The sequence below is a fragment of the Siphateles boraxobius genome, unplaced genomic scaffold, assembly GCF_051911475.1.
Source record: "Siphateles boraxobius isolate OS27281-9 unplaced genomic scaffold, OSU_SipBor_1 130, whole genome shotgun sequence".
Classification (NCBI taxonomy): domain Eukaryota; kingdom Metazoa; phylum Chordata; class Actinopteri; order Cypriniformes; family Leuciscidae; genus Siphateles; species Siphateles boraxobius.
This window is the reverse complement of record NW_027508734.1, coordinates 11,351,070-11,371,036: the sequence shown is the minus strand read 5'-3', so window position 1 is coordinate 11,371,036 and position 19,967 is coordinate 11,351,070. Positions and strand designations below refer to the sequence as shown.

At 36.4% G+C, this 19,967-nt stretch overlaps 1 protein-coding gene across 2 annotated transcripts in view; it reads right to left on the bottom strand.

Annotated features, from left to right (window-relative positions):
• The window catches only part of elp4 (elongator acetyltransferase complex subunit 4), a 68,199-nt gene that overhangs the window by 43,531 nt on the left and 4,701 nt on the right, over window positions 1–19,967 (bottom strand). For both annotated transcript variants that reach the window (XM_077227878.1, XM_077227879.1), the window contains exons 3-6: window positions 19,236–19,357; window positions 16,756–16,887; window positions 14,248–14,381; window positions 6,631–6,715 (exon numbers count right to left, since the gene is read on the bottom strand). In XM_077227878.1, coding sequence (XP_077083993.1) covers window positions 6,631–6,715; window positions 14,248–14,381; window positions 16,756–16,887; window positions 19,236–19,357 — 473 coding nt within the window. The remainder of the gene's footprint in view (window positions 1–6,630; window positions 6,716–14,247; window positions 14,382–16,755; window positions 16,888–19,235; window positions 19,358–19,967) is intronic.

Here is a 19,967-nt window from a genome sequence, read left to right as displayed (position 1 = left end):
CTACATCAATAGGAAGCAAACACTATTGTAACTTCCGTTTCATGCTGAATTTTACAAGCATTACGTTAAATATAGCTGGAACACCCAAGACTGAAATTATATACAAAAAGTTTGAATAAAGTTAAGTGTACGTTAAGTAGTCAAAGCTGAATTAACTACAGAAAATAATGGACGGGGAGAAATACTTCAATTACGTATTTCCTTAACTATAAACAACACTATAAAATCTAGTGAATATGCATAAAATAAGCAATTATTTTATATCATTAGTAAGTTTACACTGTTTAAGCACATTCTGTGCTTCTATCTTGTATTGATTTTCTAATAAAAGCATGTTAAAGTCACAGGACGACACTTAATTTACTTCAATTAGAGACTCTCAACAGGACATGATTAGCTATTGTACAATTTCACATTTATACTCTCTCTATAATGAATGAAAGAAAGAGAGAGAAAATGGTGAAAAGCAAACAAAACAGTGTCCAAATAGTATGTCATACATAAGTGTGCAATGACTTGTGTAACTAAGTCAGTAGTGGAGTCCTGTCTGTAGTGAAAAGCCTTTTGTTTGTTGGAGTGAGGGTCATGTACCTCTCAAACAACTTGAATAAATGAAACAAACAGTCCAGCCAAGACCACTCAACAGCATGGTCAAACGGAACACGATGGTCAAAAGTGATTGGATGACATCTTCCAATCAGGACAGTTGCCTGACACGACCACAATGTGGCTGTCAACCTAAGAGCCAAAATGTCTGCTTCCAACAAGTGCCAGGAAATTCTTGGCACATTACTCACCAACATCAGCCAAGCTAAGGGGCCATGGGTGAGAGATGTGCAAAAGTCTGAGAAATAATGACAGAGAATTGAACCTTATTCACAAACCATCCAAAAGACCAAAGAGCTGATTCTGAACCTGCTAAATAAGGATAGAGAGGACAGACAAGAACATCTACAAAACTGGCCTCAGGGAACCATGTGAGACACAAATGCAAGTTCCAGATGTCTCGAAAAAGTAGGAAAAAATTAATATTTGCATATTTATGAAGATGTAAAAGGTAGAAGATGGACACAGACCATACTTTTAGTCCAGACCAAATAGCTATAGACTTTAGTAACGGATTCTAACACTTTTTGGACAAGCTGTGGACTGCAAACACAATAAGTTAGCTACTGTATCAGTCAAATTAACTTTGAACATACAAATAAAAAGAAAGAGAAAATGTAATCAAAATACAGGTAATGACACCTAGTAAAGCTACTTTCAGATCATACTGTGAAAACCTTACATTTCTGATCTTGAACTGCCAATCACGAATAGGTGCAAAATAATATTTCCATGATTTTTACAGCCTATAGAAATATTATTTTGATGCAACCTCTGAATCAACATGCACCAATGCTAAATTTTCAATATACAGTATTGTAATCATGTGTTATGTTAATAATTATGCACATGTATGAATATATGTACATTTCTGAAATACATTACTTGGACACAGTCACTTCTGATAAAAGATCACTCTAAATTGTAATGTAGACGCATGCATTTTCAGTAAAGCTGCTTCGAAACTATGTATTGTGAAAAGCGCTATACAAATAAATGCGAATTTAGCATCCTTTTCCCGAATTAAAGGGAAACATAAAAAGTAATGTGACTGTAGAAAACTAAATGTACTCCTTAAAAGGACAATAAAAACGCTTAAAGCTAATTTAATCTATTTTTTACATCATTCTACACTCTAAAAATAAAGGTTCTTTATTAGCATTGATGGTTAAAGAACCTTTAATATCATGGAACATTTGCATTCCATATAACGGAAAAGGGTTCTTTAGATCATTAAAAAAAACTTTTTTTTTTCAGACCTGATCACTGAAAGTTTCTTTGGGGAACCAAAAATTGTTCTTTTTCAGCATGGCTGCAAAAACTTCCATTTGGAACATTTATTTTTGAGAGTGTATTATAGGACAGAAAAGTTCCCAATGCAAGAATTGTCCTTTTGCTTTGATATTATTGTATATGCCTTAATTTAATGAAACTATTGTATTGTAAATAACTGAATAATCTGCTTGTATCTTTGAAATAGAGAAAAGGAGGCTAGATATAATTATAATAATAATAATAAACTTTATTTTCCATAGCACCTTTAAAAGTAGCATCTCAAAGCGCTTCACAAGAATAGAAACAAGATAAAACATACAATAATACAAACAATGCGTTAATGAAAGAAAAAACAAATGAAAATAAAATACCAAATAAAAACATACTATCAAAAGTCCAATAAAATAAAAATAATAATAATAATAATAATATGACAATAAAAACAATCATGTAAAAGCTACCTTAAACAAATAAGTTTTAAGGGACGATTTAAAAAGACTAAGGGATTCAGCTTGCCTAATCTTAGCTGGCAGGAAATTCCAAAGTTTTGGAGCAATTGAAGAAAAAGCGCCATCACTCATGGATTTTAAACGAGTAAGCGGAACAATTAAAAGGCCAGCGTCCGAGGAGCGGAGATCACGTGCTGGTGTGTAAGGGGTTGAAAGCTCAGAGAGATAATGAGGTCCCAGTCCATGCAAAGCCTTATAAGTAAGCATAATTATTTTAAAATTCACATGGAATCTGACAGATATCTTAAACAAACCAGCTGAAAATAGTCGTGGTGTTGAATTATCAGCATTCGTCCACTGACAATAAACGGTGAAGTTAACACCCTCCGCGCCATCCAGCAATCAGGCGCATCTTAAGTTAAATAAACCTCATTGTTTGACTGTGTTTCCAAAGCTTCTTGAGGGTTGAGCTTGACATTTCAACAGAGAGGGTGTTCCTGACTGACTCGCTTCCTCCGTCCCTTCGGCCACACTCCAGCTTTTTCATCACTCACACTCTTCCACCGCAGTGTGTGCATGAGAAAGATGATATGCTTCCAACCAATTCTGATGGTAACAAACATAACCGCTATTCTTTACTAACAATAAAGAAAGATAACATAATAAAATAAAATGTCCATTACCAAATCTAACACAACCTGTACACAATGTTTTATTTTAAGTTTATTTCAAACTTTAAAGGTCATTGCAATAATTCTAGAATTGAGTCACCAATCTGACAAACGTTTTAGTCAGTCTCACTGTTCTGTTTGCTTTCATTCTGAGCATTCTTGCCTTTGTGCCCATGTTCTCTCAACCTCATCACATTCCCCGACCTCTGCCAACTGAATGGCACTGTTTGATGATGTAAGAGCTTAATCTGTCGGTTGACTGACGGGGATCGAGGACTTCCAGGGTGAGGAGCCCGAGGTGTCCATCAGTGCCACGGATTCAAACAAAAACTATATGCAAATATCAACAAGAAAGAGCTAGCACAAACAAGACATCAACTACTAAACAGAACAAGACTGATTAGGAACTTGTTTTATTCAGATTTAAAAAAGCAGGAATAAGATTGTTTACAAGTCTAAATTTCGAGGTGCTCAACAAATGAAAATTTCATGACATGAGCTTGATTTGTTCGTTTTTGTTGGTAAGACTAAAATTTATAAATAAAGAATAATACACAGAGTTTTTAAATGTCTTCATGCAATCTAACTAAACTGTACTCAGACAATATTATATTGTCTTTAATTGAATCAGAACTACACTTAATTTAGTTCTTAAAAAAAGAAAAAAGAATTGCGAGATGTAAACTAAATGTGATAAAAAAAATGTCAGATATGTCAGATGTAAACTCTCAATTACAAGTTTATACCTTGCAATTGCAAGATATAAACTTGCAGTTGCATGAAACTCAGAACTTTGAGAAAGTCAAAATTGCAAGAAATAAACTCACAATTGGAAAAAATAAAATCAGAATTGTGAGAAATAAACTCGCAATTGCAAGGAAAAAAGTTATCAACTCAGAATTGTTAGAAATATAGTCAGAATAATGTGAAATATAAACTTGCATCTCCAAGACAAAAATGCTAGAATTGAGATAAAAAGTTGCAAATACCTTTTTTTATGTTCCATAGCGGAAACAAGCTTTCGTAGTAATTAGCACAACAAGCAATTTCTCTCTCTTTTTTAATTAATAGCTTGTTGAGGTGACATAAGCTTAACTCCAATTTATGTAAATAGGGTGTTTCTAAAATATCTCTAAAATAAAAGTGGTTTTAAAAGACTCCGTAGTAAATTTTTATGGAATTTGTGAGTCTTTGTATAGGTAACTAGTATACTAACTTCATGTAATAAACATTTACTTTGTTTAATTTAAAGGCCCCGAAATTCTTTAATCAATATCGAAGAACGATCTGGTGTGACATCATTTCAAACAAAATTAGGCAAAAACTAAGTTAGTTTTGTGTTCGTTTCGGGAGTTCGAAACAGCTTGCCAAACCAAACTTTCCAGGTAAACACCTGCGGACTACCATTGGTCCGTGGCGATGACATAATAGGTAGGTGTGGCTCTGTGGCTCCTCCTTCTTTGACGTGGAAATCTTCAGCAGTTAATTTCTGTTCAGTCCATCAAGGTCAGACATCCTTTAGTAAAAACACTGTAGAGCTGTTTTAAAGTAGAAACTGAATTTGTAATTATAATTGAAAGAGACGCTGACACTGTTTTTCATGTTTAATACTGTACAGCTGCTGGCTTTTAAACAATCTTTTGCATAAAGTGCTATATAAATAAAAGTGACCTGACTTGAACAAATATCCACATCGTATGATCAGATGCTTTCTTTACTGTTTTCTCATCTCTGTCATTTTTGTTGTGTTTATTTTATTGAAAGGAAAGAGTGTGCAGCACATATTCACATATTCATATAGACGCTGCTCTCACTAGCGTGGGCTGCATCAGGAGATATATAACAGTATAGCCTGCTCACGTATTTTTAAACTTTTTTTTTCTTACCCTAAAGTGAAGAACAGAAAATAACTTGGCTGTGAGTATATCGGGGCCTTAAGCTGAAACAAATTTTGGTCACTAGACTATCTCTGGAGTTCACCACATGACAGAAGCCACATTAGAGCCACATAAAGTTGGAAACTGATTAAAAATAGCGAGTGTATCCTCAAGCGGCCTGGTCCCAAGAGCGGCTCGGCAGATGCAGTGCTGATGCCGAAGTCAAGACAGGGGCTATCATGGGGCCGTTTCTGAGAGGGGCCCCCAGAGGGGCCGAACTCCCCTGCTTCTCAGTAGGAGCTAATGAATATGAACAGACAGAGGGCATATTGCCCAGTGTCTGTCTTGGCCTGTTTACCACAAAACTAATAGGACTCAGCTTTAAGGAAGAGGAACCCAAGGGAACCCATCTCCCTCCTGAGAGTGATTCAAGCACAACATATAGAAACTGAGAACTAAGGATGATATGAGAAAAAGAAGCATAAAGGTGGAAAATAAAATACAACAAACAGCCTTTATATTTGAAGTTCTTTTCTGCTTCCTAAATATTACAAGCTTACGAAAGCCACGTTACAAAGGAAGTGAAAGCACAGGCAAAATCAGGCAACAATTAGCCAACTGAGACCAATCAATGAAACAACAAATTAAAGGTCTTGTAAAAACATTGCCTGCAGCAAAACGCTTTCATTGTTCCAGAGGTGTGAATGACAGAAAGCCTGTTAACTGTGCATTACATTTTAGCCTTTGCTCAATTTAAAGGGATAGTTCACCCAAAAATTACAATTTTGGCATCATTTATTCACCCTCGTGTTGTTTCTAACCTGTACTTAGTTTAGATTATTCTGTGGAACAAAATAAAAAAAATGAATCACCATGAGTATGATGAAAGCAGTCATTTTGACACTATATTCCATGTCTTCTGAAGCCTTATGACTGAACGTTAAGTCAGGATGACAGGGTTTTCATTTTTGTGGGTACTATTCCTTTAATAAAGTGCCTCTATTATGCTATTTTAAAGGTTCCTAATTTCGTTTTGAAGGTCTCCTACCATAGGTTTACATGTATTCATGGTAAAGAAAAATGACATTTTCTTATAATACATTGCAGCATGACCTCTTTCATGATTCAGTCTCTCTAAACACTTGCGTTCAGAGAGATACTCTGTTCTAATTGGTCAGATGGACCAATCTGTAGTGAATGGTCTACCGCTTACATCATGTGTCGTAAATGACTGAATTTCAGTTCTAGAGGCTTCCTTACTACACTTGTATATAGAGTAATCCGAACAGTTACTTTTTACATTCACAAACAGCTACATAACACTATAGCCTCTTTCACACACAGATTACGGAAAATACACTGATAACGTGTCCCGGGATTTGTCCTAGGATCATTTGCTTTTTTTGCTATTTACACCGCCAGTGATTTTATGGAATATGTGGGTGCGTTCAAACACATCCCGTAAATATCCAATAAAGACTAAGTTGACTGACCCCAGCAATGTTACTAGGTTCCCAACCTGGGACATGTTGGAGTTCACACAGAAGGATCCCCAGAAATTTTATGCCAATTTTCTGGGATCAACGCAGAGTGGGAAAGGGGCTTATCTCAAAGGTAATAATATTCGAAAAAGCATAATAGGAGCACTTTAAATTCATAAATATTGGATAAAAGTTCATAATCATTAAAACGTTCATGATCAAAAGAACAACAGAGAGAGAATAACAAATAGCTAAACAAATGGTAACCAACCTGAGCTGTGGATCCATCAAACCCTTCCTTACGGATGACCGTCTGGATAGACTTCAGGAGAGCATGATAGGGTGATGGTAACGGACTGAGAGAACATGAGAGAAGAACAAGATGTTAGAGAGACCAAAAGCTAGTCAAAAGTAACCACCCAAAAAACACTAGCATTCACCCAGAAAACCTATAGCTTCATGGAGACTTTGACTGACATAACTTTGGCATGAATGCAATTTAGAATATCAAATAATTATTATAAAATCTCCATCATCAATGTGCACATTACCGAAAATACATTTATAATGTTACAAAATATATCTATTTAAATAAATGTTGGAATCTATTCATCAAAGAATCCTGAAAAAAAAAATCACAGTTTCCACAAACATATAAAGCTTTTTGCAACATTGATAATACTACTACTACTACTACTAATAAATGTTTCTTGAGCTGCAAATCAGCATATTAGAATGATTTCTGAAGGATCATGTGACACTGAAGACTGGAGGAATGATGCTGAAAATTCAGCTTTCATCAATGCGTCAATAAATTACATTTTAAAATATATTCAAATAGAAAACTGTTATTTAAATTAAATAATTCTAAATATTCTGAAATATTATTGCACTGTATTTTTGATCAAATAAATGCAGCTTTGTTAAGCATAAGAGACTTATTTTAAAAACATTAAAACACATTACAGACCAAAAAAAATTAGAAGAGTAATAATTAGTAAGTGCAAAATGCAATCCCATTATCATAAGAAACGTTTAAAAGTTGCAAAGGTGCATGTACAAGCAAAAGAGTGCTTCAATCTATCTGTTATTTTACTTATTTTCAAGCAAGGGTTTAATTTCAGCAAAGTGCTTGAATGTGAATGATTATGATTATGGCTTCAGGTCGAAAGTTGATGATACCTGTGGCCACTTCAATTAAAACCACTCATAGCGGTGGCATATGCTGCCAACATAAAGCGGGATTTGCTTCGGTATCACAAAAGCCTGTTGACATCGGCAGTAACCCTGGCAACCAACCGGTACATGTAGATGCAAGGAAATACATCACTAATTAAATCAAATGAAATGAAATGAAATTAATTAAACACTTTGGCACCTCCGTCAGCTCGGGGCACTCCCCCTGAGGTCTGCGGTGAGTCTGTTAACGGGACAGTGCTTCTGATCCCAGTGACACAGCGCTTCTATGTTAAATCAGGGGTAAGATGTGCAACTCCTAACAAGGAAGGTCAAAACAGTTGACCTGCTCTAAGTTGCACATTCTGTCTTTACTTTTTAGACCCTCTAGTTACACTTTAAATTGCATGAATGAAAATGCATTAGATGTCACCAAACCATGTGGCATTTATTTGAAGGAAGGTTAGCATATTGGCACATCTTTCAAGCAAAACATGTTACAAAAATAAGTTTACAAAATAATACAAAAAAAAAAAGTTTAAAATTATTCAACAATAGACACACTACTGTTGAAAGTAAAGATTAGTAAAGTTTGGGGTCATTAAGATAAACAAAAACCAAAAACTTTTTTTAACAATTATTCAGTAAAGACATTAACCAACTGTTCAAAATGAAGACAAACGTATTTGGACACTTGTTAGTTGACTAATGTTAAAATGTCTTCTCTGTGTGAACTTACATACGGTACATATACTATATCTATATTAACACACACACACACACACACACACACACACACACACACACACACACACACACACACACACACACACACACACACACACACACACACACACACACACACACACACACACACACACACACACACACACACACACACACACACACACACACACACACACACACACACACGCCTCTTTCATTCTGTCACTTCAGTCAATCATTTCAGGCTTTCCCTCTCATTCTGGCTCACGACATGTTGTAATGACCACACTGTGCCTCTCTGCATGAAGCTATGATAGCCATCAATTACTCAAAGATTGAGAACTGGATCTAAAACAGCCACCTCCAGGCCCGTCACTGCCTTTCGGTTGTTTAAAAGGACTCGCTCAAAAACAGCATCTATTGCATAATGCCAACAAATGTCCACAGAAACTCATTCTGAAATTGAATTGAGCCCACCAGTTAAAAAAAATAATAATAATTTGCTTTTAAAAGCAAAAATGAAGCTCATTTTACATTTGATAAAAGCACTTGAATGAAATACTGTGAGTTCTTTGTGCCGGAAAGATGTTTATCGTGATTTTAGACGTGGGACTACCAAATTTTGCATTTGATAAATATCATGTGAAAGTTACAGGGTATATCGGCTTTACATGGCTATGATATGACTAGAAATTTATTACTTTCTTATTATAACTGCACAGAAAAAAGCAGTGTTATGACAGTCTCATGCTAACTCCTTACGTTTAAGTCTCAAAGTTTCAAAACTATTTTCTGTGGTAATCAACATTGGGCCACAAATGCTGTTGATAGAATTGATGATAAAACTAAAACATCATGTTACATGTTTAGTCTTCCATCCGCGCACATACACTACAGTTCAAAAGTTTGGGTTTGGTAATATTTTTTTTAATGTTTTTGAAATAAATCTATTATGCTCACTAAAACTGCATTTTATTCATTAAAAATACAATAAAAAACATATTTGAAATATTATTACAATTTAAAATAACTGTTCTCTATTTTAATATATGAATATTTTATTCATGTGATGTCAAAGCTGAATTTTCAGCACTCCAGTCTTCAGTGTCACATGATCCTTCAGAAATCATTCTAATATGATGATTTGCTGTTCAAGAAACTATTAAGCAGTTGTTCTGCTAATATTTATCATGCTTAGTGTATGACAGGTTTTTTTAGGATTCTTTGATAAATAGAAAGCTCAAAAGAATAGCATTTATTTGAAATGGAAATCTTTTGTAACATTATACATTTAGTCACTTTTGATCAATTTCATTTCTTTTAGAAAAAAATCTTACTGAACCCAAACTTTTGAACAATAGTGTACAATATCACGCTCTGATCCCAACTGACTGATTTGCTCCTTAATGGGGTGAAACACGTGTTTCCCTCTTTTGATTAAGACCTGGAGATGTGGGGGTGGTGGTAATCAAAAGAAGACCCGCCCCCATTGTGTCTGAGACACAGCAGCCCAGCGGAGCGTGATCGCTTAAGGTGCCGTCCGTGGAGGATAAAGGCCGACAGGTGAGCTAATTAAGATCACAGTGATGTGAGCGCGAGGGGGACCAGAGGTAGCATCCGTCTTAAACAACAGGCTCCGCTTTCACCTGGAGAGCAATTTGTGCCAATTACGCCACGTAGTGAAACGGAGCGATTTAACAGTCTGGAAACGGCATGGGGCTTTTTATTCTATGAGCTGTGAAACACAGAAAGACAATGAGAGGTTTTTTTTGTATCTCAAGACATTTAGTAGTCGTTTAAGCTTGCTGATTAATTGATTTCTCCGAAATGGATATGAAGCAGTTTTCGACATCAGTCCCAATTGGTGCTTTATAGCAAAATTACCAACATAGGCTCATTGCAAAATGTGCCTCTATCATCATTTTCAGACAAACTCCAAAAAACTTACCTATACAAACAATTCACAACAGTTCCTTTTGAAATAAACAGTGGCCGTAAAACAAAGCTTATCCCTATTCACACAAATTATGATTATAGGGGTAGATTATCGATCAATTAAGAATTTTCATGCAGTTCCTTGCACAATACTAGTGGTTTTCCAAAGCTGCTAGCCACTCAGTATTTTCACCGGCCCCAATTTTGACATCAATTGCATGAGGAAAAACTGCCATTTAGATATTTTTTATTATATTATCTCATAATTTGGCAGCAGGTATATTAGGCTGCTGTCACTTTAATACCTGAAGCATGGAGCCATTATGCTGTATGCATTTTCTTTCTCAACTCTGATTACATTCAATTAAAACTTTACTGACTGTTTACGTGAATACTCACCAAGACCGGCATTTTCACATTATTTTGCGTGTACTTGACTGTTTAAGTGCAATAAGGAAGCGAAAACGAACACAAGATGGCTTTATGTGCCACACTGTGAGTGTGAGCACAAAAATCTGCAGGAATGACTAAAATTATGCACAATACACACAATCCCCACCGGAATTCAAGCCCTGTAACACCAACAACAATCATTTGGAGCAAATGTGAGTAAGGAGAGGTGGGTTTGTGTTTCAACTCACTGTCGGAGAGATGAGAGAACGAGAAAGCACAGCTTTCTACACTTATTGTGTATTTATTCTGCAGAAAATTAGTTTCATAAGTATTTCAGTATTGATATGTACACTACATTGCACTTATTTTATTATTTCAGATGCATTTTTTAAAGACTACAATTGAAAAATGTATATATTATAAATAAAATTCAACCCGTCAAAGTGGCAAGTTGGAGTGACTGTTACACGCCACTGCTGAAATCCACCCGCATTTGGTGGGTTGTCAAGCCCTGGTTATTACTTAAAACACCTTTACCATAGTGCAGGATTTATAAGCTAACGCATTTTACATTTGCAACACATAATCAGCTCCATGTATGGCTTTTCTGACATAGTAAACTTGCTCATTAACTAACCTGGTGCAGCATTGCAAATGCTCCGGTACGAGTACCGTGAAACCCCAGTCACGATAAAAGAGTTCAAAGACACAAGCTAAAATGGCATGGTTGCTTCAGCATTTTTATACATTTGTATGCACTTTTTAGTATTTGGTGTAGGTGGCACGTCATTTTCAAATGCGATTAACCTTCATTTAATTTCCAAGCTGCCGCAATACGGACAACGACCAACGTAATAACATTTTCAACATTCACACAAAACATGCGACGTAATATCATTTTGCAGAAAAGTAGCCACTGGCACGGTTTTCCAATGAACCTGGGTTGGAAATTACATGACGACTAGAAGACTACAAACTCTTCATCAAATATATGTACTAGGAATAACGTCTATTGGTGTTCCTATGGTACGAAGACACATCTAAAAGGTGTTCTAAAAGAGCTAATGGGTAAAAGCTTTATGATTGCATTATAACACGTCATAAAATCGTAATAAACTGAACATGGAGGAAGGAATGACGGCAAAATTCCAAAAGCAACACCTACGTAGGCCACGGCATCCATCATGTTGCTACCACGGCACAAGCTGTTCTGCGGACACAGTATCGCCAGACAGGAACACATTTACGGATGCGAGTAAACATAGGCTTGGGAACACGGCCCCTTCACTATGGTGCTGTTATGCAGATAAACAATTAGAAGACCTCTCTGTTTGCGGACATAAAAAGCAGAGAGAGGGCTCCATGAAGCAGGGGCTCCAGATTGATTTGTTTGCACTGTGGCCATGCCGTAGACTTTAATGCAACCAAAGCTCCTGCCTCCTCTACACGGGCACCCCTCGCAACCATAAAACAACCGCATTGCAAACACCATTGAAGACTCAACCCTGTCTCTAGCAGCGCTAGCAAAGACCTGGAAGTACAGAGACGTTTCTATGAAAACTTTTATTAGGCTGAACACCCATCATAAAATCAAATTGCAGACGTGTTCCTCAGAAACATGACATCAGCATTGAGAAAGCATTTTCTTCTTGGAGATATGTGACGATACTTAGCGCACTTATCATACTAGAAGTAAGGACCTATATGAAAGATAAGTGCAAAAGGCTGTGTGTGTTCAGTTATAATGTTTGGTTAAGCTGTCCCTAATCATAAGCATTCTTTTATGAACTTCCACGAGTAATAATAAAAGCACTATCAGGGCAATTTAGATATTTACGCAGGACAGGCAGATCCATTTAAATTTGAATGTTGAATATTCCTACTTGATCCTTTTAAACTTCATACCACATATCGCTCGGTTGTCTGATGCTCTGAAGATGACATACACACACTCCCATTAAAAAGTTTGGGGTCAATACAATAGAAAATAGTTATTTTAAAATTGTAATAATACTTCACAACATTTCTGTATTCTTGATCAGCATAAAAGGCTTCTTTAAAAATAAAATTCATAAAAAAATCTTGGGGTCCCCATGGTTATAAAAGGCAGTGTACTATCTTGGCAAACAGAATGTCAATGCTTTTCAAAGCTGGTATATTCCTGGAATAACTCACATTTTCAGGTTATCCTATTTTGAATATTGGCCATAACTAAACATACATTTTGATACTCAACATAGATATTCAATCAGACTAGTATTAGATGTTAATCTCAAAGATGGTGACGTCCATGTGAGCATCCCTATGCCCTATTGACTCCGAAGGTCAGAGCCCTTGAAGTGGGGACTTTGGAGGGAGCAGGGCAACTGTCTGTCATAATGAAGCCATTTGGAACGCACTTGGTGAAGGAAGCAATGAAAGACCATGTCATCATTAGCTTCCCATGGAATGTTACCACGACAAAGCTAAGCAGCGACAACAGGAATAACTTATCATTGCTGTTAATATGATACCAATAAATGATAAAATACGTGAAAAAAATGTGTTTAGGTCACCCAAAAATGAAAGTTCTGTCATTAATTACTATCCCTGATGGCGTTCCAAACCTGCAAGACTTTCGTTCATCATTGGAACAAAAATGAAGATATTTTTGATGAAATCTGAGAGCTTTCTGTCCCTCCATTGACAGCTACGCAACTACCACTTTAAAGCTTCAAAAAGTTCATAAAGAGATCATAAAACTAAATCCATAAGAATTAAGCGGTTAGTCCAAATTTTCTGAACAGACGCAAATGCTTTATATGATGAACAGATTTGATTTAGGCTTTTATTCACATTTAAATATTGATAAGCGAACATAAACAGAAGCTCAACCGAGCCTGCTTGACGGGTGAGAACAAACCTCATTGGTTCTGGTGGACGATCAATCGTGCTGGATAACACGAGAAGGAACCTTATTGGTTCTTGCAGAAGCTCAAACGTGTCGTGACAAGAGAGTGAGTGATTAATGACAGTATTTAGAAATTCAGAAACTATCCCTTTAATATGAATTGAATGACGAAAATGTGTGTAATACATCACAAGGAAACAACTTCATTAACTCCAACTCTACCAAAATATATCTAGATTTAAAATGAATCTCCCTGGGTCACATGACCATGAATGATTAAATGACTTCCTTGAATTGACTATTGCATGATCCCTTCGCTAAAGCACTTGTGGAAGGGCCCTTCATTAAGAGATTCAGCTACTCACTTTCATTTGGAAAGCCCTACAAATGGCGTCCCCTTCCCGAAGTACCCTTCAAGGGTGCAAAAACGCATTTTGGAATTTGCCCCATAAAATCATGCGTAGAACACAAAACTGATGTGAGCATCTCCAGTGGAGAACAGTGACTGGATCTAAAAGCTTCAGATAACACACAGCTCATATCTGCGTCGAGGTTAACGAAAATACACCGGTTCAGTTCACACAGCTCGGGTTTTTCCGACAATGCGGTTCTGAGTCCGGAAAATTTACAGGTGTTAGTTTGGTTACAGGATGTGGTTGTCACTCCCGTAAATAACGTAGCTGTGTGTGGATGTAACAGTATTAAGGACTAAAACTAAAACACCTAAAACACCCAATTCTTCTGGTGTGTGAACATGGCCTTAGTTACCTTGATCCTGTGGTTACTGGTGTTTCCTGTAGCTGATAAAAACTGTGGCATTTGGCTTTTTGCTGTAGCTCAGGCTCCATGGTCTTGGATACGTCATAGTAATGACCAAACCTCAATGAGGACGCCAATGCAGTCTATAAACAAAGAAAGAAAAAAAATATTTTCTAGTGGTTTATTTTAAAATACTATAAAATTGCTATTAATTACACTGTAAAAAGTAATCAGTTGACTTAACTTTTTGAGGAAACCCATTGCCTAAAAAATTAAGTAAATAAACTTCATGCTTAATCGAAAAAATTAAGTAATATGGAATTGTCAAGTTCCCGTAACTTAATTTTTTCAATGTAAGTGAAGTAAGTGACATGAAGTTATTTTTATACTCTCTTTGAACCAATTTACAGTCATGTTTTTCCTCATTCATGATAATTTTCCCCTGAAATGATTGTAAAGCATTTAAGGTGTACAATAGTACATAATAAAGTGCTATTTAACCATTCATACATTTAACAATTGTTAAACTGTAAGAAACCCAGAGTATTCGTTAAGCAATTGAAAACATAATGACTTTCTGACAAGACTGACCACTTAGGCTTAGAAAAACACAGTTGTACGCAGGCAGACGTATTCCTGAGGTTGTGAGGGGGTCTGGATTTTTGGGAGTTTCTAACGAGCAGTGAGGTGAGCCCCTAATCTTCTCCTGATCTGGATCAGCAACTCTTATGTGTTCCAGCACCACCTTCGAAAATTGACGGCTTGGCACTCAACCTCGTTTAGTGGACAGGTCGGGTCGACCCCTTTAACGTTACGGGATGGGTTTTGACTGCCTGAACTTTGATCTGGTGTCTCCATTGAGAACGTGAAACGAGGGGGAGGCTCTATGTTTAGGATGCAAATCCCTTAGTAGATTTACTGGTGCTTTGTGAAGAGGACAGAGGTATGATAAAGGTTAAGGAGGGTAAGTATCCCTTCTGAGACAGGGAGGAAGAAAGGGTGATGGGGGGAAGAGGAAGGAGAGGATGAAATAAGAAAATAAGACTGGAAATATCCAATGAGAAGCAGAGGGAAGAAAGTCAAGGAAGAGAAAGAGTAATATTTGTACATTATTCTTAAAAGTTTGGGGTCAGGACGATTTATAAATTGTTTTTCAAAGAAGTCTCTTATGCTCATCAATGCTGCATTTATTATTGCTCAAAAATACAGCAAAAACACCAATACTGTGAAATTTTATTACAATTTAAAATGTATATTGAAATAGCAAACAGTTATTTTAAAAAGTAATTTATTCATGAGATGTCAAAGCTAAATTTTCAGCATTGTTATCCTTCAGAAATCATTCTAATATCTGATTTGCAATCAATGGTGAAAACAATTCAGCCATTTCATTTTTCTGAGGAAACTCAGATCGTTTTTTTTCAGGATTCTTTGATGAATGGAAAGAATATCCAATGAGAGGGAGGGAGGGGGGGCGGGCAGGGAAGAGAAAGAGCAAAAGTTGTCAGAAAACAGACAGAAAGAGTGAAATCTTTGGGGACTCACTGGTGTCCCCCTAATCTCCATAGCAATCTGGATTATGGGCTGGCGGGAGGGGTCTTTTCTCCGAACGGAAGAAAGAGGCGCACGGGGACGCCACGGCGAGGGCTGTGAAGGGATTTGGGGGTGCTGGAAGCTGGAAGCTGCTGTTCCATTGTAAAAGGCTTGAGGCTGAATAGAACCTCCATGTCCTCCTGTCTCCTCGGGTTTTAAATCCACCTATAACCAGCTAAGCATGAGTAATCCACCTAAACTGTGAACGAGAACAGCGAAAGCCCATTCACAGTGCTGGGTGGGTAGGAATTGATATATTTATTATAGGACACTATTTTTCCCAACCCCCCTTTCCTTAGCCGGTATAAAAGTAGTTGGTGGCAACCCAAAAATGAGACACAGGTTCATACATGTTCTGATAGGGTTGCGGAAAGCAGGGTTAAACAATGCTAAATGGTAAATGTAAATAGGAAAATGCAAATAAAATTAAAAATAAAAATGAAGAGAAAATCCTTCCCATTTCTTTGGTTGTTGATATCGAAAGTTGTGTGTCCAATCAAACTATATGGCATTTTGGTATAAAATCTAGACAAATAAGACAGATGCTATACAGACAGGTTGTGTGACAGCATTCATTCTCAAAAAAAAAAAACATTAAGAAAACTATGCAAATCCGAATTAGCAATGAAAAATAACATTGTGCCAACCATAATGCATTTTTACACTTTGAAAATTATAATGCATTTGCATGTATTATAATTTTATTCAACTGGTTTCGTTTCAGGTTCACATTAGACATCAAGTGGTGACTGGATGTCTAATGTGAACCTGAGGCGAAACCAGTTGAGAACCTCTTCTTTATAAATAGCGCTGTCAATTTAAAACATAATTTCAGCAAATGCCATCTATTACGTTTATGTTGATGTGTGTGGTTGATTTCTCAATGTTTTACTGAATAAAAGCACTTCCCAACAGATCTTTTACCTGAACTCTGGGTTGGTTCTGGTAGCGCCAGGCGATTTTCATTGTGTCTGGATTCTCTGGGTCGCTCGGTTGAGGTTGACCCTCACTGATTTTCAGGCTGGCAACTTCATCCATAATTGGAGATGGGAGTTCCTATTTAAGAAAATAGATATAAAAAACAACATTAGTTAAAAGTTACCATGAAAGGAAAATGGAAAATTCTTATTTCATTATGGAACATTGTAGTATTTATTATTAATGATTTATCCGTGCACATCATTTTTTTTTTTATTCACATGTCCTCGTAATCTTTAATTGAAATAACTTCCCCTCCCTCTTGCAGCGACATGATACTGGCGCGAGGGCGGGACAACCTGTCACTCACATGAGATCGACCAATAGCAAACCACAATCATCCAATCAATTCCTAATGGACAGAATCAAGTCCTGCCCAACATTTTATCTCTCTCTTTGAAAAATGCATTTATTTAAGACACAGAAGAACATGAAAAAGCAAAAAATAACAATCCACAATAGCGGATTCCTAAAATGTTTATCGTATTTTACATTTGACAAATGCAATCTGAATATGGCAAGTGACCTTAAAAGCTTTATAGGGGGATTTAAAACTGAAACAATTTTTGTCCCATTTTTGAAACCAAAAATTTAAAAATAGCATTAATCAACCAGTTCATTAACTAAATTGCTACATACTTAACAAATCAAATATTTGATCTATTTTACACTGTATCTAGATAGACTAAAGCTTGTTTAAGCCACTGTCTTGGCCAGAGCTCACCTGTGAAAAGGGAAATAAATGTCAAGTGACCTGTTTTAACAAGGCCAAAAGTATGAACAAACACATCAAAATTGTGCAAGCACTTCAGAAGCTGTTGTTTAAACAACAGGGTTGATACTGTCGTTAATGCCAAAAAATGCCAAAATGAAGGTGGGAATTGTCTCCCTTAGGGGCAAATTCATACAGACACTGCAATAACAAAAAACAGAGACTGTTTCACAAATAACAGCTCAATGCAGGCAGAGTCTGAAGAGCAACAACAGGCCCTCATTAAGCTTGTGTTAACTGGGGGCCAATCAGGGGCCAGCGAGAGAGGAACTCCTTGTCCACTGTCATTAAGGTGAGACTCGTTAACGTTCACAGGTAACTCCCTGAGCTCCCACACAAAAATATTCATGTATCAGTCTTACATGGGGAAGGAGATGAGAGAGAAAACACTTCCTATGTTTGGAATGGAATATTAGTGTACTGCCTAACGCACACGGTACACTTAATAATAAGAATACATTTTATTTGTAAAGCACTTTACATTTTAGACAAACCTCAAAGTGCTACAGACTATAAACTTGGCATTGAGAACAGCCTAGCATGCTTTTTTTTTAAATGCAATACTTGTAACAGTATGCAAAAGACAACTATATAAATTAAAAAATACCGTGACATGCACATAGTAAGACTATGAGGCAACAAATAAAATAAAATAAAATAAAAGTCTGATCAAATAGTGAAGCAAGAAAAGAAGCAAATAATGTTAAAATAAGACAGAATAAGAACTAAAATAAATAAAACATGACATGACAAACAAATTATAAAGCAAGAAAAGATGTGAATTATTGCAAAATAAAATAAATAATAATAATAATAAAAATGTCTGATCATTGAAAAAAAAAAAAAACAGTGAATTAAATGTCTGATCCAATAATGAAGCAAGAAAATATGTCAATGAAGTCAAAATATAATATTATAAAATGTCTGATCAAATAATGCAAACAAAAGATGCAAATGATGTCAGAATAAATAAAATAAAATAAAGTCTGCTCAAACAATGAAGCAATGTTCAAAATTTATCATTTGACACATTGGCAATGCAAACTCAATTTGCATGCATTGTGGGATAGACTTGGAATGAGCAAAGTATATCCTATACTGAATATTTGCATTGAAACCTGCATACTTGCATACAAGCTTTCCTGTAGCTCAAACAGTAGAGCGTTGGTGCTTGCAGCGCCAAGGTCATGGGTAAGTCTGGATAAAAGGTCGCTTTGGATAAAATCGTCTACCAAATGCATACATGTAAAATGTAAATACTATGCAGACTATACATCCAATATACACAGCAAAAATATTGTTTGATATTCTATTCCAAACACACTCATAAACAAAAGTAAACAGCAGTTTCAAAGAGTCCATAGACCAAAAGTTAGATACATGAATTAGACTATGCCAGAGTCATAATAACACATACAGACACTGTGTCATGTTCAGTCAAACGGCTCCCGGCCAAAGCTGAGAATAATATTTTACTGGTAAGGACACACAGATTCCTCAAGGTTTATTGTTTTGAGGGCCAGGTACTAGTTATAAAAGGAGAATACGATTGTAAATAATGCATTTTGATGTACTTAGACTTCACAGAACCAAAAAACTTGACCAAAGTGTCCAAGGGGCCGAGTGTGAACACTTGATTTGATTTAGCTCTTACCTGCATGATCTCATCAGGGTGATCTCGGGCGGATGCCAGGAAGAGTTCATGTCCGCACACAACTCCCTCCGCCAGGAAGTACTTGAGCAGCATGCGGGAGTAGCTGTCATAGCGGTCCTCTTCTGTGAACAGAAATCACCATCAATGCCACATACATCAACCCAAACTGCACCAAAACAAAGAGCGGTGTGCCTCTTGACGTGCGTCATGACAAAAGAATTGCCAGAGAGTCACATTCGGATCAGATACTGTAAATATCCCAACATGGAGAACAAAAACAACACTAAACGTGGTTGAAATAGTAGAACAACTGTTTATTCTGGCTGCTATTGATGGCAAACACACTGTAGCCACTTTATCATAGATGTCGAATGGGACGTCTGACAAAGGATCAGAGGCCAGTATGATTGTAATGGATTTAATGGTCAGCCCATCAGCACCTACACCATACATGAAAGGTATGAATATGACATGTTATATCTCCTGTAGCTGAAATGTACTTGATCTGTCTTGATCTATCTACAAACTCTTCAACACTATACTTTATCCTCAACCTTGTGATGATGAAATCTCCATCAGATACAGTTATACAGACAAACATTTGCTAAATTCGATTCCGTTGATACTAGTTTTTCTGAGGTACTGAGATAAACATTCTCATAGCTGCAGACATGTTTCATTTTCTTAGTGAGAAGATTATATTATTGATTATATATTATTGATTATATGATT